Source organism: Hyaena hyaena, unplaced genomic scaffold (genome assembly GCF_003009895.1).
Source record: "Hyaena hyaena isolate Hyena2069 unplaced genomic scaffold, ASM300989v1 scaffold_1256, whole genome shotgun sequence".
Taxonomy (NCBI): domain Eukaryota; kingdom Metazoa; phylum Chordata; class Mammalia; order Carnivora; family Hyaenidae; genus Hyaena; species Hyaena hyaena.
This window is the reverse complement of record NW_024081878.1, coordinates 386,096-407,548: the sequence shown is the minus strand read 5'-3', so window position 1 is coordinate 407,548 and position 21,453 is coordinate 386,096. Positions and strand designations below refer to the sequence as shown.

Below are 21,453 nucleotides of genomic sequence, written 5' to 3'. Positions count from 1 at the left end.
GATAAATGGTGTTATGACTAAAGTTCTGTGAAGTGTGTTGTAATGAGCTCTGCTTTTCTCTAACAGGGTTCAGAAATGCTCAGAAATCAATTACATGAATGCTCATAATTTGGCCTTGGTCTTTTCATCCTGTTTATTTCAAACTAAAGGACAAACTAGTGAAGAAGTGAATGTAATTGAGGACTTAATTAATAACTATGTTGAGATATTTGAGGTAAATATTTTATATCCTGCCCTTTGTAAAATAGTTTTGATGTTACTGTTGGCAAATAAAAATTTATATTTTAGGATGTTTATAATCACATCTTTATGAATATCTAAAAATAAAGCATAGTTACATGATTTTTAATATTTTAGATACAAGTAGCCTTCTTAGCTATAGCCATTCATTTAAATTTGACTGCTTTGAGAGTCATCTGGTGTCTGCTGGACAGAATATTTCTATTTATAGAGTTTTTATGGCTTTTTTTCCTTGTCAGTATGTGTATGCATTAAGTATGTCTACTTAGAGGTGTGAATTATGAATTTCACGAATTTGGTAATAAATAACAAGCTGATAAATTCTGTAATTGAATACATTTTAGTGTTCTATTTTAATTGTGTCTGAACTGGAAATGAAGAAAATCCCAACATAATGTTCTGTGGTTTTTAGTAAGTCTGTTCTAATCATTTGACTTTCGGTTTGCTATTTTATGAAGTTAATATATTCACACTTCATAAGAAAACTGTTGGAATAAGGATGATTTCTTAGTTGAAGTAAAAATCAAGGAAATAAGCCCAAGATTTTAACATGGGGGGGATATAGGGTATTTGGGTCAAAGGTCCAACTCCATCACTTTATTAACACTGACATCTTAATTACCACTGGCATGGTTGCATTTAACCTTTTGGGGCACTCTATTAAGTGGTGTTATATAAGATTTCTTGTTTTCCAAGGTTATGGGTATGTCAATTGAAATTAAATGGGTTAATGTGATAGGTTATTCTATGTAGAACTGTATGTAGAGTTCTTATGTTCTTACATTAAGTGATTGCAAGATTCCTTAGCCAAGGGAAAGAAACTCTAATAAAATAGAAACACACCATTTGTATCTTACCTTATATAGGAATGGACACCAAGATTGTTGGATTCTCTTTGTTCTTTGGTCCCTTTCTTTCTTTCTATATGTGTCCACTGTTTTTGATCAACAGCAGCTTCTTTGCAATAATTCTGATGCTGAGAAATGAAAGAATTAGGAAAAAAATAATGTGTGGCTTTACATGCTCTCTTTATTTTCTATATTTGTACTGTTACATTAATAAAAAAAAAAAATGGTTATCTTCGTAGTTTTGCTAACCCCAACTTTAAATGGTTGAAATTTTGTAAGCATTTAATCATTTCAGTTTGAGAAATGAGATGAGTCTTGTCTCGTAGCCTACATAAACTCTAACAGATCTCTTATTAACCCCTTTGCTTATTAAGGCACTTAGCGATACAGCTTCCATTGATGGAATCTGCAGCTTGAAGTGATGTCATCATAAAATGCTCTGAACTTTATGAGGCTCTATTATGTTGGCTTTATTTCTGCCCTAGCTGTGTGGGCCCATGCTGATTAAGATGGTCATTCTCATTTATTTGTAAACTGTTGGTCTTTAAATTCCTGAAGAGTTATGAGAGGATGAGTACCATCACTTCTTGTATTTTATTAGAATGTCCCAAATTATATTTTAAACAGGTTAAAGAAGACCAAGTCAAACAAATGGACATAGAAAATAGCTTTATTACCAAGTGGAAAGACACTCAAGTGAGTAGTAATAGTCAGATCTCTAAAGAATAAAAATAGTAATTTTAAAAACAACAAAAACCAAAAACTTCTGTTGTAAGTAAAGACATTTGTTGTATTTATTTTCAAGTTCCTATCTGAAGCAAAGTAAAAGTAATGGGGATTGAAAAACCTACGTAAAATAGTTACCTAATTCTGCAGCATGATGCTCATATGTGAAATGCCAAAGAATATTAATGTAAATTTTTCAAAATACAGAAGGAAAAATCATTATTAATCTTATCAAATGGCCTTTATAAAATCAATTTTTAGTTACAAATGCAGTATTAAAAGTACCAGTGGATTCCAATGGAAGCATTTAAAGCCAAAGAAATACAAGACTAAATTGAAAATTCAGCTCCGTAATGATTCTTTCCATTATGATTTTGAAAATATAAATTTTTTCCTCTATGCTTTTGCTCTGCATGCTCTCAGATGATTATATTAGTGGCAATTTTTCTAATGTCATCTTTGCAACGTACGCTGATTTATGTCTGAAATTGACTATTTTCTAAATCTTCTTTTGCTTTCCTCAGTCTCATTATATTGGATTTGTGTGTTCAGGGTGCACTGCTGTTTTCCAGGGCACCTTTCCATGTTTGATGAACATTTATTGAACTTTCATAAAAATCTGTATTTAATCTTCTTCTAATCACTAGGAGTTGTAGTGGATCCTGGATACAAATGAAAATAATATATATGGGTCCAGTATGTTCTGTTTATATATATATACACTCAGAGAATGAAGCAAATGCTTCCTTATTAGTCAAACTCTAAATCTGCCTCATTCCTGAAATATCAGAGAAGTCATCGGAGCTACTATTCCATAAGAAGGAGAGGAGAAAGGGCTGCCATTCCAGTGCCCAGGATCCCTGAGTGCTGGTACTTACCTACGAAAGCACCTTCTCCATTCTAACCCTCCATTCTAACCCATGGCCTCCAGAGGAGTTAGCTGTAAAACTAAGAAATCTGGCACCTTATCACTTCTCTTGAATGAATGTTTTTGGGGGAGTTTGAGGGATGTGTGAGCCCAAGGGATAATCTTTGGCAGCATTACCTGTGTTGTAAATAGATAAAATATGAGTATCCTTCTCCCTTTTTATCTTTTATGTTCATATTACAATAATGAAATGAGTCTTGGCTGCTTTTTAATTAAGTACATGTAAGTAAATAGGAGAAAATAATGTCTTTAAAATGGTGGTAATTGGACAGGAAAGTAGAATACTTTGGAAAAACTTGTTCTTTTGCTATGTTTTTCTCTAATCCATTCAAAACTCTGTTCTGGTGTATTTTTCTGACAGACTCTCTGTCTTATCCCTGTTTGAATTTTCTTAACTATTCTTGTTTTGGCTTCACTGTATGAGTTCTTTGTGTTTGCGTTTTTAATTTTTAAAATGTGTCCTTCCTGGAGAGTTGTTTATGCAAACACAGTGAAAAGTAGAAACGTCAGCTGTATGTTTTCTTTCTTAGAATTTTTGTGTCTCATTGAAAGTGAGGAAGAAAAATTGGAAATAAGCTTTTCTAAGTCTGTAATGCCAAAATAATTAAAAATACTTTTCAAAGTACATTTTTAAATGTTTTCCCTAATTTTTTCATCAGGTTTTCTTCTTAGGCAAATTTAACTTCAGAGTGATTGTTTCTCCATTATGACCATGTTTTAAATTGTGAGATCTTATATCTAAGTGGTTATTATAATTTAAGGCAATTTCTGAAAAAAGCACTCAAAATATTTTTCATAGGTTGACTAAGTTCTGTGTTAATCTTTTCCACATTATACTGCTGATCGACATAGTGGTATCTTACGGTTTTTATTTTATGAAGAAGTGTCTCTTCTTCACTTAATATGTCTCCTGATCTACAGTAGTGACCCAAATCATTTAACACTTAATGCTTGGCTGAAAGTAATTAAAATAAAAACCTCTCTTTATCATCTATCTTATTCTGTCACTTCACTTTTTTTTTTCTTTGCTAAATATACTTCCTCTCTATGTAGTTGTAATACAGCTCTGACCTAATTTATCCTCAAATTTCAGTTTTTGGGCATAGCTCTTTGAAATTTTAGCAACACCTGTTTTCTCTTTTAATTATAGGTTTCACTCACTCTGTAGATTAGAGCACAGTTACACATGGATCATTTTCACTCTTAATTTTGTTTCTCCTTGTAACATACATGGTGATGGCTCTTAGACCTTCTGTTGTTGAAGTCTGCATGCCCCTGTTGTAGACAGATTCATTATTTTAGTAAGAATATAAGAGTGTTTCAGGACACTAAATTCTTAAGAGATGAAAAAATTGCACTGTGATTACATCCTTTGTGTAGATTATTTTTTCTTAGTCAACCACATCTGAAGATGAGAATTATCGTGCTATTAACAGGCTCATTTCATTATTATAAAATATCTAGAAAAAGGACTAGGACTTTCTGTCCTAAGTGTCATAAGTATGTTCTTGGAACATACCTATATCTGCTCTCTTCATATCTGCCCTTTTCTAGGTTTCTCAGGCTGGAGATTTGTTAATTGAAGTGTATGTAGAAAAGAAGGAACCTGACTGCAGTATTATAATTCGGGTGAGTCCTAAAGATGGATGTAAAGAGTACTTCTGGAAATCGCAAGTATTAATACACATTAATTTACGTATCTTGAATTTTCCATCACCTCTTGTATTTTATTTCACCTGTCCAGTTCAAACCATGACTGATTGATAGGATTGACTTTTTATTCCAATATTCTCCAGGAATTCCATATTTTAGTTATTTGGAAAGAGAATATCTTGAAGTGCTTTGGGTTATGATTAGGATATTCTGTAGGTTCTAAATAATAACCTGCTCTCAAATACTTGCTCCTCCCTTTCCTAGCTTCTTAACATCAGGCAGCTTAACTTACTCTGTGTGAGCCCCAATCATCTCACCTAAAAAATGAGGAAAAATTAGCATATTTACATAGTATCATTGATGTGAGTCCTTGATGAGATACTGTGTGTAAAACAGTAAATTGCTTGGCACATAGTGTTTAATAATTACTACTAGTCCTATATTATTTTTATTATTTATTACTAGTCTTCCACTCTTGTATCCTAGACTTTCTATCCCAATATATGTGAATATTGGATAAATCTCTTCTTTTTTGAGAATATGAATCTTTTTTTTTCTTTTTTCTGAATTAAAAGTATCCCTCTCGTGCTGCCATATTCAGTACTTAGTCTGCTTAGGGGGCGGGTAACAGTGATAATTCAGATTCCTGCTTAGTAAGACTACATTCTATGTATGAAGGAGACATTTTGCCATCTAAAGTCCAAGATTTAAACAGAATCTTATGTATTTCTGGACTTCAGTTTTGTTAAATACATTGTAACTATTAATTTATATTTTTAAATGATTATAATGTCTCTATGGCACTGGTTAACTCACTTAGAACATGGAGTGAACTGCTATAGTAATAAGTTTTGTTCCTAAGTCACAGGAGCCTTGCCACTGCTTGACCACATCGGATTTCCTATGCCAGTGGTGGTATGTTGATCATAGGGGACACGAAGAAGTAATACAGAGAATCAGCACACATCCATCATTAATGCTAGAGGAGGTGTTCAGAGCACATGACTTAGTTCCACTTACACACACACTCTTTAGTAGCTCATTTTAATTTTGTCTTAACTAATAAAGGCCATAACACAAGTTATTATAATTGAGCAAAATTCTTATTTTAAGCAAATGCACATAAAGGACTGCCTAGTTTCACCTACAAGAATTCCAGCTTCTCTGTAAAAATAATTATTAACATTTGTTTCATGCTTAAGACTTTAGAAAACTATTCAGTTATATTTATTTCAGTTGGTTGTTACCTCAGTACCAGGAGATAGTTGAAGCAGGAAATGTCTCAAGTTTACATGAATGCAAACTTGCAATTAAAAGTGTTAAGGCCAGAATGCATACCATGGTCATCAGATTCCTACCCTGATGCTCATCATACTCATCTGTATATTCCTTAGGGTAATAATTTGCAAAGTGTGCCATGTGGGGTTCTAGGAGCTCCCTGTCCTTGGGAGCCCTTTGGGACAAAGAATGGAGTTCGGTTTTCCACTCCATGTCAAACTGAGGCACTCCCTGCCTCTCTTGCACAGTTTGCTTTCTCAGCAATTTATTATTTTAAGAAAGAGTTATGCTTCTTAAAAAATGTCAGAGCCATTCAGATGAACAGCATTATTGAAATGATTCATCTGATGTTTCTACTATAGTTTTCCACTTTGCCCAGATAGTGAGATTTTTTTCTTTTAAGATTATATTTCATTGCACTGTTTAAAAGATAGTGGACTTCATTGTATCATTAATATTTTCCAAAGAAAGTACTAAATTCCATGAAGCCTAGAAAATAGACGGTATGAGTTACCTGTAATGGAAAGTGTTCTTATGTTACTTACATATGTGCGATTTGCCTGTGATTGGTCATGGACAGGAGAAATGGTAATGGCACATTCCTGTTTGAAGCAATTTTCAAATAAGTACATACTTCTACTGAAAATGTGCATACTAGGTTGCAGTCACAGTATCTTCATGTTTAAAACATCTTCTATTTGTGTACCGTTATAACTAAATTCAAATTGAAGAAAGCCAGCTTGCTTTTGTCCCGTATGCATTTAAGATTGGCAAAAACAAGAAGAAACAAATCAAAAACCCCAAAGTCCCTGAGAAAGACAGTGCACTTATGCCACGGCCTCAGGCTTGGGGACCCTTGTGGACCTGGCCTCAGGGCTGGCACTGCAGACCCTGCCCTCTGTCCTGCAGCCCTGGCCCCAGCCTACGTTGGGGCCTCGCCATCTGTCACTTGGCACGACAGGGCACACCACAGACCACTAAGACTGTGGGGCTTTTTGGCACAGTAGGCTGTAGTCGACTGTGTATAATTCAGGGTCCAGACTGAATCAACCAAACCACTTTGAACTCATGGATATAGAACTGATGAGTGAAATTTTTTACTCCTAGAATGCTGTTGGATTCACTGTCTGGTGAAGGTTCTTCTGTGTATGATTAGGTACATTTTTTTCTCCCTAATTGCTCACTGATTGAGAAAAAAAACATTGTTCTTGATCATGCCTATATTGTAATATCTTCATGTGCTCACATTAAGATGTATTCTATTTTATGGAGAAGATCTGAACAGGCTGGTTTTTTTCTGTGTGCTTAGAGAAGCTAAGTAAACATACTAAGGAAGAAACTTAGAATGTCCTAAGTTGGTGGATGGGGTGCCCACTGTTGACTCTGTCATATGGCTACTTCTCTATTTGATGTACATTCTGAAGAAACTTTGCTGCTCTTATAGATCTCTCCTGTGATGGAAGCAGAGGAATTAACTAATGATATATTAGCAATAAAGAACATAATTCCTGTGAAAGGTGATATCTGGGCCACATTTGAAGTCATTGAAAATGAAGAGCTAGGTAAGTGATTTTCATGCAAGGATTCTTAAATTCCTTATAGTATGAACAAGTACTATGTTTGTGCCAAGAAAGTACAGACATTTTGTGGTTTTTAAAGATTAACCTCTTCATTTTTAATTCCCTTCTACTTCAGTGCATGTGTTCTATGTCATTGCCACTTGAGTTTGCCCTCCTATGATTTTACTCATCTAAATAATTATTTTATTGACTATGAAAATATAATGCAAAGCATTGGACATCCATATTGCTACTTCAAGAAATAGGCCTTTGCTTATAATAAGGTTAAGCAATTTGATTTGTAACTATTCTAAATGGCACTGTAACCATCCATCTCATTTGCTATATGCTGCTCTTTTAACAAAAACAATGTTGATTTAAAAGATTATTTATTTAAAAAGCCTTTTTTAAAGCTAAAAAAGCTAAAAAAGGCTTTTTAAACAAAAATATTATTAAATAAAAAATAGATTATTATCTATTTTTTGTTTTTTGTTTTCTCTTTTCATCTCTCTTAGTGGAGTGGACCAGATATTTTGTCATATATTATTTCAGACACGGAAGGATAGAGGTTTTAAAATACCTTGACTGTCCCAGTAGTCAGATGCTGAATAAGCCTTACAGTCTAATGACACCTCTAGGTGTCATTAGTTTTAAGGACCTCTAGGGAAAAAAAAAAAAAAAAAAGATGCAGAATGTCTTTGTACCTTGACCATCTGTCTAGATGCAACCTACTAAGGTCTTGGGACCCTTTCAAGTATAGTTGTCACACTGCCAAAAGTAGAATCTTGCCACCTGCAAGCTCAAGATAAAAATTAAAATCCAACATTGAAATACCCTACCGTGCATTCGTAGGAGTGTTGTAATCAATGTTAGAATGAAATGGGATGTCAAATACTTTGTCTCTCATTAGTCTGTCGTTATGTTTTCATATCTTTCTTTTTGTCATGCATAATTCTTTAAAAATCTGATTCATATTAAAATAATAAAATAATTTTTGAATATTGTCAAGATTCAGTACTTCCCATGGCTTGGTGTTGGTTCACGCTGTGTCCCCCCATATTTGGTCTCCCCCATTTGCAGGAGGTAGTTTAGCAGATGACCATTGTGACCCCAGCTTCCAAACCCAGTTGATTTGCTTCAGGCTTCCGTTGTCCTCACTGTAGAGTTATTACTAATGACTATTCTCTTTCCTTTTGAAGGTCTTTCACTCTGTATTTGATACTGCCTGGATTGTCCTTCTTGGTCTGTACTCCTTTTATTTGTCAGTTTGTCCTTGGTCTATCCCCTAAGTGGTAGCTTTTTGCTGATCCCATCTCCTTTGGCATCTTTTTCAATTTACATGTTCTTTATAGATAATCCCTTCCATTCTTTGTGCTTGCCTAACCAGGGTGAGGTAGTATTTCCCAAATGCATCTTTACTCTCCCCCCAACTAGCCCACCAGTTTACCTCCTTTAAAACCCATACTAAGGGTTCCGTTGCACCTTGTCTCTCTTGCTCAGAGCTCCATGGAAGGAAGGAGGGACTTTCTTTTTTCTGTCCCTAGGGTCTGACTAGTGCCTTACTTATAGTTGCCGTATAATTAAAATCTACTGAATAAGTAAAGCATAGTTTTTTATTACTATACGGTATATAGGTGTTCCCGTCTTTTGATTTTTGTTGTTTAATTTTTAAGGAAAAGGTTAGGTTACTGGCTTTATTGTCATTTTAAGTAAAGGACAACTGTCAGTATTATGGCCAGAATTATCTTTCTAAATCACAAATAGGATCCTATTGTTCTACTGTTTAAAACCCTTTTGTTGTGTCCTTATTGCCTATCCTTCAAGATCTAGTTCAAATACTCCTTCTTCTGTGATGATGTTTAGATGAACATAGTTCCCATTGACCTTTTTCTAATTATTTGTTTATTGATCCATAACACTGCATATTATCTGACTTGTAGAATAGTAATGTGTATCTGCCTTCCTCTGCCCTAGAACATTTGTTTTTCAGGACATTTACCGTATTTTTTAGACCTTTCTATCTGTCACTACCTCTAGTACAGTGCACTGATTTAGAATAGACCCTACAAATATCTTAACTGAAGTGGAATAAAAATAGATGCATTCTGGACTTGAGTGACTTGGACTGCTGCTCTTTGGATTCGATGTATCCAAATGTAGAAGGTACATGAAAAGTAATTCCTGTTTATAGATTAGGAATCACTAGGAGTTCTCAAGGCCAGGTTAGCTCGTAGACAGCTGATTGTTTCCTATATGCTTCTATTTCTGTTGTGTTCATGAGGACATCCACAGCAAAAAATGGATCATAGATTTGGGGGTAGGCATCCTCTTCCCAACACCCTTATTCTCTCAAGGACTGATTTAAAATGCATCCTTCTGTCACATCATTTGAGCCCTGTGTCTTTGGGCATCAGTCCTCTTGAGTGAGAGGATCTAGCAGAATGAATGAAGATAGGAAGTAATTATTGATAACTAGAAGAGAGATTGCAGTACATCTGGAAACATTGTTACTAGATTTCATCTTGGAAAATGAAGGGTTGCTAATTCTGAAAATGGCTGCTTATTAACTTGCATATGACAATTAGTACTCCACAAATTGGAGTAACATTGGATTCAGTTGGATTTTTTCTTGTTTTGTTTTTGTTGTCTTTTGGTTTCTTCTAACCTAAAAAAAAAAGTTACCTTGGGGTTCCTGGGTGGCTCAGTTGGTTAAGCATCCAACCCTTGGTTTCGGTCTGACCTGACAATCTTATGGTTTCGTGAATTGAAGCCCCACATCAGGTCCTGACAGTGCAGAGCCTGCTTGGGATTCTCTCTCTCCGGCCCTCCCCCACTCGCATTCTCTCTGCCTCTCTCAAAATAAATAAATAAACTTTGATAATAAAAAAGTTATCTTGATAAAAATATAAAAACACTTAGGAGACCCCAAGTTGTTTTGATTCATGAATATCTAAATAAATGATCAAAAGAGCACCCCGTGTACACCAAGAAAGAAAACATTTGGTGAAGTTAAGAATTCACATTTGGCATGGTTTTAATATTTGGTCGACTCTTTAAGTAGAATTCTCCAGGGGAGAAAACTAAGATCATTTTAACTGCTTCTAAAGGAGCAGTGCTAGGAAAGCAGCAGAGGGGCCGGTGAATGTGCTGGCTTTACTGAAGCAGACGGAACCTGTGTGTTCCACCTGACCTGCTGAAATGTTAAAAGCTTTATTTCTAGTAGCATGCAGGGGAGATAAAGCGAAATATAAAAAGAAGCTAAAAGTGAAGGCATTGGCAGTCACAAAATTGTAGTTGGTAGGAAGAATGTCCGTAGAGAATTGCTGCTTTTTTCCATTGTAATTATAAATCCCCCAAGTAACCAAAAATAATTTGAGAGATAAATAGAGAGGTAGAGGGTAAGTGAACCAGAAGTGCTGCATTTTGTTTTAGGTGACACTAAATTTTCTACCCTCTCCTATCCAGTGCCCCTTTTATAATAAATATTTTTTAATGCTCCCTTACTCTCCTGAGATACTCTATTTACTTAAAAAAAATTAATACCCTTGTTATATAAAAATAAGAGGAAAATATGTTATATAAATGCTCAGACACCCCTGTATGGTTGAGGATAATGAAAATAGATTCTCAAACCTATAAATGGAATTGCCCTGGATATGACAGGTACCAAAGCAGACTGATAGAAAAAGCATGTCAATTTGTGACTCATATATCATTAGCATCATTGCTGTCATTGGTGAGATGGTGTCTTAGTCCAGTCAGACTGCTATTGCAGACTTCTATAGACCGGGGGCTTATAAATAATAGAAATTCTTTTTCACAGTTCTTGAGGTTGAGAAGTTTCACAAGATCAAGGTACCAGCAGATTTGGTGTCTGGTGGCGGCCTGCTTTCAGCTTCATAGAGGGCTGTCTTTTCCCTGTGTTCCCACATGGTGGAAGGGAGCTCTTTGGGGTCTCTTTTATAAGAGCACTAATCACATTCATAAGTGGTCTGTGTTCAAGATTTCTGAAAGGTCCTACCCCCTAATACCATCACATTGGGAATTAGGTATCAATGTATGAATTTGAGGAGGACATTTCAGACCATAGCAAATGGTGGACAACTCTTGTTTTGCTTATTGGTAGTCAGATCGATGGAAAAATAGGTCCTATTAAAACCATATAAATGTTTTGAAAATGCGTATGTAAAGCTGAATTAAATTCTAGGCTCAGCTAATTTCTGAGTTGGTTTTCCCTCTTAAATGAAGGTCTGGTGGGACATTAGACATTTGTACTGGGTAGAGAAAAAGTCTTTCTTGTTTCATTCATTGAAAGATGCCAAGTATCCTTCACCCACTGCTGCCTGTCATTAAAACAAGCTGAAACCTCCCCTGAAGGGCTCACCACCTTCATCTAGAGATAATCTTTTAAAGTGTGCTCTTCTCTTAATGCTTCATCTTCAAACAGAAAGGCCTTCACGTCAGGAAGAAGAAGGCCTTCACATCTTCACACACAGGAAGAAGAAGGAAAAAACACACAAGGGGCCTCATTTAAGTGGGCGTCTTCACTGAGAGAGGTTCAAGTTTTTTGAGGCAGTTGCTGTCTCTGAAGCAATATCATAACAGAACATTTTCTTGTTTCTTCCTAAGAGTTACTGTGATATGCAAGATCTGTTCATTTTTAATCAGAGTTCTTTCCAGCCCTTCTGATGACACAAAAATGCTTTCACCCTCTGATTGTGTGGACAGGACAGAGAAAACTTGCAGAACTCTTAGTTTGACACTAAGAATTTAACTATTGGGGGAATCATAATTGTTTCAGGAAATCCTGTGTCATTACTGCAGAAAGTTAAGGACAACACCTGTTATTTCGAGTGGAAAATGGATAGCTCTCTCTTTTTAACAAAAGAGGCCAGATTGATTCTGTGAGCGTGATTTTAAGATACGGAAAATGAGGGGTACCTGGCTGGCTCAGTCGGGTAAGTGTCTGATTCTTGATGTTGGCTCGGGTCATGTTTTCACAGTTGTGAGTTTGAGCCCCATATCGGGGCTTTGTGCTGACAGTGTGGAGCCTGCTTGGGATTCTCTCGCTCTCCAATTCTCTCTGCTCCTCCCCCACTTGTGCTCTTGCTCTTTCTCTCTGTCTCTCAAAATAAACTTTAAAAAAAGATATTGATAATGTGATTTATCTAACTAAATAACCTCCTCCATAACCTGTTCTTCTCAAATAACTATAGTGAATTTTCAACAATTTTTATGCTATAGATAGTACACAACCGAGTTATTTATTCCTAGTAATGCCTAATGCCAGATGACATATATACCATATAATCTATCATGACAGATGGTTACAAATGGAACTATAAATAAAAACTTGTTTATTTGTAGGAATTTCTATTCTAGCAGTGTTTGATGTCTCAATTTCCCCTGCCTATTATCTCTTAAAGTGGATTTTAATGCCATTTTATAAACGTAGCATTAATAGTCTAATAAATACTTAACCTTTTCATCCCATGCTTCAGCTCTGTTTTTATGCAGGAACTTGGATCTTCAGGATTTTCACTCTCTAAAGTATGTCATATTATTATACTGATGTGAAAAACATACTTAACAATTTTTTCTGCAAATCTGTATTTCTATATCTGTGGTGTCAGTTATACTTTGATTTCAATATCACTAAGAACACTACTAGAGCTACCGCTGTAGTTTTTACTTATAATAGGGACCCTCTTTAATACAAATGTTCCGATACTTGGAAGTTTCATTACCGATTTAATTTGATAAGAAGAATGAGCTTTTATTTTAATCCAGATACTGTTTTCCAGTTGGGAATAGAATTCTCACCTCTAAGCCAACTGTGGGCTCATCAGTTTCATTAAGTGCAAGATGTTGAAATCCTTACCATCTTGTCACCAAGGGTAGGAAAGTGAAGGAGGTGTGAAATTGACATTGTTTTCTACTTATGCTTGGTACTCAAAAAAATCTTGGTGAGTCGATACCTTTTTCTCCAAATTACATGTAAGAAAATCATTATGTGGGAGTCTACATACTTGCCCAAAATAAAAATTAAGTGCAGTATTTAAAAATACTGGATTTTCATGTCAGATATTTTTGAGATTCAAATCTTTGTTCTTCACTTGAGCCAGCTGTTTGACCTTAGGTTGACCTTAGTCAACCCTCTGAGCCTCATTTTCTTTTACATATAAAATATGAATGATACCTAGTGAAGAGTGCTATGAGGATGAAAAGTGATCATCGATGCAGAGAATCTGGTATACCTATCATCTGATACACGGTTATTCCAGAAATGACAGCTGTTAATGGTATCAGTGTCCCAGAGATTGCAAGTACTGGAACCAAGAATTACATCGTGTCAAATGTAAAGAGAGTACTCATTCTACAATTAGTTGTTTTTTAAAGAAATATAGTTAATTCTAATTATAACCTCCATTAATAGAAGACAACCATTAATGGATTAATCAACAATTAAATTTATAACTTTGACAATTTATAGGACGTTATGATCTTTGTCAAACCTTTTTGACAAATTACTTGAAGACGAGAAGACAAATGGGATTGATAAGAGCACAGAAGATTTTAGCTTACTTTGAAAAGACTTTTGTCTGCTGGTTCATTTCCAAATATTTTCTGTTAATTATAGTCCGCCATAGAAATGTCTCTTATGTACTTAGCAGTCTGCTGTGTAGAAAGGGATATATTTCACACAAGATGTAGATTTGTCTTTAAGATGTATGGGCTTGTTGCTTTTTAAAATTTTTTTTTGTATTGTTATTGTCATAATGAGTGGGCTTGCTCCAATAAATACTGAATAGTAAAGCAGAAATCTGGTTCTTTACACTGGCAGCAGAAAAATTTGTATTCTTCTGTGGACCTGGGATTATTGATACATTTGGGAATGCTGAGGTCATAGCAAGGGGAGATCAGTATTAAGGGGATGTGATATATTTGGTCTTTTTACTTAGGATTGTATTGCTAATTATATCATAGTTCCTATATAAGTATGATGCTCTTAACATGCTCTTTGTTTGTCATTAGTGTTTTTACTTTAATTGAAAATGAAAAACCAGAATCCTGTGCTCTTTGTATTTAGGAAGGGATGAAAGAGTTGAATTGACTTATATACAACTATGATCCTGAGAAAGCTTCATCAGCATCTTTACGTTAGAGCTGATGCTCTTGCTATTTCAATTATCCATTTTTCAGGGTACCATGGGATGGTTTGAATTTCTTTTATTCTAGCATATGTTTCTGTTCTAGCATTTTATTAACTGACTGTCATATTTTGATCAAGAAAAACACTTTACTATAAAACTTTCATTGTGATTCTAAAACCAGTCCTTTTTTTTTTTTTTTTTTAACTCTGTGCTAAGAATTTGTAACACATTTAAATATATGATTGCCTAAAATAAGACCTGTGGATGAGTATTTATCAAGGTGAAATATTTAAGATAATTAACTTCTTGCTTTTGGCCTATTGTATCAACAGTTAATATATAATATTGCCACATAATATTTCACTAATAGGTATAAATGATATAGTATTTTATGATTATTTTCATCTATTCTCCGCTGAGAAACATTTTTAAATGTTTATTTACTTTTGAGAGAGAGAAAGAGAGAGCAAGAACAGGAAAGGAGGAGAGAGAGAAGGAGACAGAGGATATCAGGTGGGCTGCATGCTGACAGCAGCCCTGTCTGGAGCTAGAACCCACGAACCATGAGATCATGACCTGAGCCGAAGTCAGACACTTAACCGACAGAGCCACCCAGGTGCCCCTTAGGCATATTTTATAATTCCATGTTAATTGACTTAAGATAGTATCAGCTATAAATTGTTCATTGGTATTAATCAGATATTATAACATGCTAATCATGTTGGGATGAATGAAGGTTATTACTTGCTACTGAACAAAATTAACTTTGCTAGTCCTTTTTCAGTTAAGTACTTGCATATACATATAGCTTCCCAGAAGCAAGCCATAATATTTTCTGAATTAAAAAGTAGAGTAAGAAATGGATTTCTCTTAGAAAAGGATAACATTATTTCTGAGATTTCATCTAAAGGATAGCACCTCTGAATTTTTTTTTACTAGCTGGATAACAAATGTCCCCGCACAGATTCATTTATACAGTAAATTTCATCATATGCTTAATGGTGTTCCATGTGTTAGGCTCTCTTGTATGTAGTCCTAGCATTATTATTATTGTGTAACATAAGATATGGTTATATTTTTTTGTTGCATACACATCTTTCATAAAGGATTTTTAAAAATGTATAAAAGCTGGTAACTTACTTTTTTTTCAGTTTGGTATTTTTTTTTGCAGAACGCCCTCTTCACTACACAGAAAATGTGTTGGAACAGGTGCTTCGGTGGAGTTCACTAGCTGAACCTGGCTCTGCTTATCTTGTGGTGAAGAGGTTCTTAGCCCTTGACACAGTCAGACAATATAATGGTAGGTGTTGTTATTTCACCTTGCAACTACAATAGACAATTCAAGTGGCTACAGGATAATTATTATAACTCAAGGATTGTTTGGTAATGTAAAACATGAGAAGCTGCAAACAGAATCCACTTGACACAGAATTGTAGAATAGGAAGAAGAACACAGAGACAGAGAACCTCGTGCCAGAGTCAGATTTTCCTGGAAAGTAGCATGCTGCCAATACTGCCTAGTTTGATAGTCCCAAATTAATGTTTTAGGAAGGAGTGGTTTATATATTTTTAAAAGGAATTTTTTTTTTTTTTTGCAATATTATGTGTCTTTCTAATCTTTAGATAGATGATGATTCTTCTTCCTGAATTATGTTCCCATTTGAAAGTTCTCTGGGTGTTCAAGAAGTGCAAGTTGTATAGCTCTGAAACTGAGTGTAATTCTCACTTATTTTGGGGTGATACTGGTGAAGAAAAAGTACAAAATGATGCACTCCCAAAAAGGATACTTGCCATCCATCTGGAAGAAGACACGTACATATTTGAGGTGGAAGAAATTAGCACAAGGCAAACATGCAGGACAGTCTCTGAACCTTTGTGACGTATCAGAAAACTTTTATTTTGAAACTGATTCATCTATTGTATTGTCATCAACTGGCAAATTAGAAGAAGATTTACTGCCAGTACTGTACATAAACCAAGGCTGAAAGCAAAGGATTTAAGTTTTGGAAGATAAACTTCACTATAACTTTTATAATTGATATTAATAGTAGCTGTTAGTATTTATTAATCACATATTATTAATCGAGCTCTGTACCTACCAAAGCTCATTTAAATTTCTTTAAACTTCCCAAACTGTGATTTGAATTTTCCAAATGGGGAAAGAGAAGTGCAGAAAAATGAAGTAATTTGCCCCAGATCAGACAGTTACTAAATATTGGATTTGAGAACAGATTGGTCTTTGGTTTAATTTTATATATATGTACAGCTCTTACATGCTGGAAACCTCAGAAGGATTTCAGGATCTCCAGCTAATGGCCATAGATCTTTAAGTGCTTAATTGTACCACAGCTAATCTGATAAATTTTTTATTTCATGACAGTGCCCTAGTCTATTCTGGCAGCTGTAACCATGATAGACTCAGGGCTTTTAAACAGCAGAAATGTATTTCTCACAGTCTGGGACTGAAAGTCTGAGATGAAGGTTCCAGCATGGTCTGGTTCTGGTGAGAGCCTCCTTCCCAGTTGCAGACTTTGTTCTTGTATCTTCACAGAATGGAGAGCAAAGAGCAGAAGCAAGCTCTCTCGTGATTTGTTAGGACACTGGTCCTATCACGAGGGCTCACCCTCTGAGATCATCCAGTCCTAATTACCGCCAAAGACACTACCTCCTAGTACCATCACATCAGGAGGCAGGGTTTCAACATATGAATTTTGGGGAGCACAAACATTGTCCATAACATGTCCTTTATATCTTATATGTCTGTCCTTTGTATGTTATATTTACGTGAAAGCATTTTTACAAAAGGCAAACAGTTGAACTACTTCTGTGTCATTCTCGTCTTACATGCATTTCAATAAACCGAACAGGTGTTATTCTTCTTGCTTTAGACGTTTAGCCTTTTAGAAACCTTTATCTTACTTTAAATTCCTTTATCATAACTGTATATGTTTTTGACCACATACCTACACCTCTTAAGGATTGCAACACAAATTTTCTCTACTCCTACAGACATGACTATGATGTCACAGAGTAGTGGTTCTCAGGGGGGTGCAGTTTTGTTCTCCAAGGGACATTGGCTGTGTTTCCAGGTACTTCTGACTCAAATACATGGGGTGGTGTTTCTGGTATTTAGTGAGTAGAGATGGGGGATGCTATGCTGGTAATCATCCTATAAAACATAGGACAGCTCTTTACAAAGAAGTATTTGGCTCAGAACACCCGTGGTGCCCATATTGAGAATATTGGATTTAGATAATCTGTGAAATCTGTTCTAGCTCTTAAATTCTGTTATTCTTTCATTTTGACACTGAGATAAAAAAAAAATATTGAGTTTATCAAGCAAGTCTTGTCAACATTATGAAATATATACATGTATATATATAATAAGTCCTCATGCCTTCTTTTCTTTTAGAAAATCATCTTTTCAGGAATTGTTTTTATTTTTCTGGTGAGAATTTTCCTTTTCTTTTTTCCAGTATCCATTAGACATTGCAGGACATCTCTAATTCATTGTGTTGCAAAAAATCTTGAAACCCTTCCTAGACATACTACCTTCAGTCTTGTTTGAATGTTGGTGGATTGGTTAGGTGAATAAGAACAGACAAGAATAAGATCTTAAAGGCTGTGGAATAAAAAGTAAATTTTGTGCAGGAAGGAGTGAGGGATAACCAACACATGGATACCATTAAGTGCTGTTGATCTTTAAAGAAAAAAAAGAAAAGAAAATAGCAAACATATTGTGCTGGTTGAGAGCAATTGCATCTGAGTAGAAATCTTTAAGGTTGTTTAAGGACACAAAGAAATGGTATAGTGACATACTGTGCATTGGCTATGTTCACAACTGGGTCAGAAGATTGGATGTTATAATGATGCTTCATATAGTCCTGTGTGTCCTCTTTATGCGGTTATGACTGTGTCCTTGTGGTGTGAAAGGATCAAGCTTCTATAAGGTCTAGACAAAACATCTGCATACAGACTGGAGAACCCAAGCACGAAACATGCTCTAGGGTAAAATGTCAGCAAATGTTTTTGTGACTCACATCTCTTTCATTTTATAATGGAGTGGGAGCCATAACACACATGCCTGCCCCCTGCACTATCCCTCCCTCAGTTTGCCAAACCAATATGCAGCGTGTTATTACAATATCTGTAGTTCTTTCTACCAGGAAATGATTTCTTTTTAAATGGGGGGAAAAAAAAGTCAGGTTTTAGAGTAACAGCATCAGCAAATACATTAATTGGACCATTTCGTATTAGTAGTTATATATTTTTGGTCAAAAATAGGAGTACCTATGCAGTACATATTTTTAAAAAGTTTTTTTTTGTTTTTTTTCTATCCAATAAAAATTTTATAAATGTTTTTAATTAGAGCTTGATTTATATTCAGATTTTCAAAGCAAAATAATCTCTTTCATTATGGTTGGGTCTACATCTGTGTGAATTTAAGATTGTCATTTTAAAACAACTCTGGTCTGTTGTTTATCTTTTAAATCAATTTCTTTTTTTTTTTTTTTGGATATTTAAAGTTTTTTTTTGTTTTTTTTTTTTTTTTACAAATAGTTTATTGTCAAATTAGTTTCCACATAACACTCAGTGCTCATCCCCACAAGTGTCCTCCTCCATGCCCCTCTCCCCCTCCCCCCCACATCCATCAGTCCTCAGTTTTTGTCAGCATTCAAGAGTCTCTCATGGTTTGCCTCTCTCCCTTTCCCCCACCATTTCCGCCCTTCTTCTCTCCCTTGTTCCTCCGTCAAGTTCCTCCTAATCCTCCTATACGTGCAAACATATGATATTTGTCCTTCTCTGCCTGACTTATTTCCTCAGGAAACTAACAGTAGAACTCCCCTATGACCCAGCAATAGCACTGCTAGGAATTTACCCAAGGGATACAGAAATGCTGAGGCATAGGAGCACATGTACCCCAATGTTAAATCAGTTTCTTAAGTCATGATTTTTTTCCCTATAATTGTGACTTGCAGCAACCAAGAGCTGATAAATACTTCTTATGGGGCTATGTTTTGTGATAGATTTTAGGTTGGTTAGACATTCAGTCTCCTTTGTCTCTGTCTGGGCAGATGTCTCCTAAATCAATCATAGTGACCACCTACTACAAAATTACTGCTCCACTCATTACATCCATTACTCTTTAAAACTGGGATCTAAAAGGAAACTAATGAAAGCAAATCAAATGTGATTTCCCTGTCAATTTGTTAGCAGAAAAACTGGAATCCTCTCTGAAAGACTTTGCTTTTCACGGCAGAAATGGAACACTGTGACGGATTTCATTTCCTGTCTTGAGATTTTGTTATTCTACCCAGGGGGCCAAGTGGAAATTAGCAAAATTTGAAACAAGGGTAGTTGGTAGCAACCACATTTTTTCTCAGTAGGGAATAGCTAATGTTTTTAACATTTTGTGAAGATAGATGGTAGCACTACCTCATCCTTTGCACGCTGTCCTTCCGTAATCCATGCCTCCTTGCCACAGGTGTTACCATCCCCCTACCTATTGCTGCTTCTATTTCTGTATCTACACATACAAATGTATATGTGTGTGTATGAGTATGTATATGTGCATGTTTGTATATTACATGAGTTCCATTTCATTAATTGTGTGATAGTTTTTCTTATTTATGTGACAAATTGTAAGCATATACTTTTGTTTAACATTAGGTTTTCAACACCTACTTGTAAATCAAGAATTTTATCAAATAGGTTTAAGGGTTTAGAGTAGTTGACGGTTTTCATTTCTGTAATTTTCTCACTTTACGTGAACAATTTAAAATGTCGACATCACAGGCAGGAATAGATTTTAGAATAATCCAACACTTAATTTCTGCTCATTCATTTAAGGTAATGAGGTAGCATACTTTACTTTGATAGAAGTGTATGACAGTAAATAAATTTTGTTGCCTCTACTTAGAAATCAATTTTGTGTTCTTCAAAAGCAGCATTTTATTCTTGGAAACATTTTGTGCTATTGCCATTATTGTAATGAGGAGTTAACTAACTTGAAAAGAAAGATGATAGTGACGGAGACATTACGATAGGAAGAAGAATAAAACTTCATTTAAATTTCCATTTTAACTTTGTCATAGCTAATCTCATTAGACCGTCTTTTGTTATCATTATCTCTTATATTGAGTTAAGCTTCAACATCTCTATCCCAAATAAACCATAAAAGTATACTCTCTGTAAGGCTCCAGAATAAATAATTTTATGTTGCTGAAGTCTTATTTTCAGCATTAAAGATCTTTAAAATTACCCCCAATTGAGTGTGATACATTGGAATCCAGTTTTAATAATCTAAATGGGGAAGAAATACTTTTAAGGTACAAGATGTAACTCAAATGCAGATCCCTGTGGGTTTCTAAATTTAGATTGCTACATATGACAGATGCTTTGGAATTAAATTTGCATTAGAATGGTTCAAAATGCAACTGCTTCTGGCAAATACAGACCTGGAAAGCTGAACCCTCCACTATGAACTAACTTAAGAAAATAAAAGTCCAGACTCGTACTATTTCAGAAAATACTATGAGTCCATAAATCATAGTCTCGCTGAAAGAATTTACTATCCACTCCCCATCAAATCTTTTTAAATCCAAATGTGTGTCAAAGTTGAAGGTAAGCCTAATCCACTTCAAATAGAAGTATCTTCTTGAAAACTGATGATAGTCTTTGATATTCACCATGAAGCATGAATTTCCTGACATCTTTTAATGTTAAAATTCTATAGTGAGAAAACCAACTGGTAAGTTTCTATTAGGAACCTCCCAGGAATCTACTATGGAAAATTAAAGGTTGTTAAGCATTATCTTTACCCACAAGGAAGAGAAAATCTCAGTGTATTAAGTCTATTTAAATTATAAGACTACAAATACATCATGCAGTACATGACTGCTATAGGCCAGGAAGTTTATGGAGAGCTTTCAAGCACAGAAAAATGGTTCAATTAGTTGATCATTGACATCTCTTCTAACACTCAATGTATCTTATTCAACAAAATATCATTACTTGTTTAGTTTTTCTTACACCTGTTGTCCTCTGTAACAATACTGTGTCTTCTT

General features: G+C 35.1%; 1 protein-coding gene across 1 annotated transcript in view; it reads left to right on the top strand.

The window, feature by feature from the left end:
* LOC120224774 (arf-GAP with Rho-GAP domain, ANK repeat and PH domain-containing protein 2) overlaps positions 1–21,453 on the top strand; it is a gene marked incomplete at its 5' end in the record, with an annotated part of 120,794 nt that overhangs the window by 64,958 nt on the left and 34,383 nt on the right. The window contains 5 exons of the mRNA XM_039223039.1: positions 67–214; positions 1,716–1,784; positions 4,297–4,371; positions 7,118–7,235; positions 15,558–15,686. Coding sequence (XP_039078970.1) covers positions 67–214; positions 1,716–1,784; positions 4,297–4,371; positions 7,118–7,235; positions 15,558–15,686 — 539 coding nt within the window. The remainder of the gene's footprint in view (positions 1–66; positions 215–1,715; positions 1,785–4,296; positions 4,372–7,117; positions 7,236–15,557; positions 15,687–21,453) is intronic.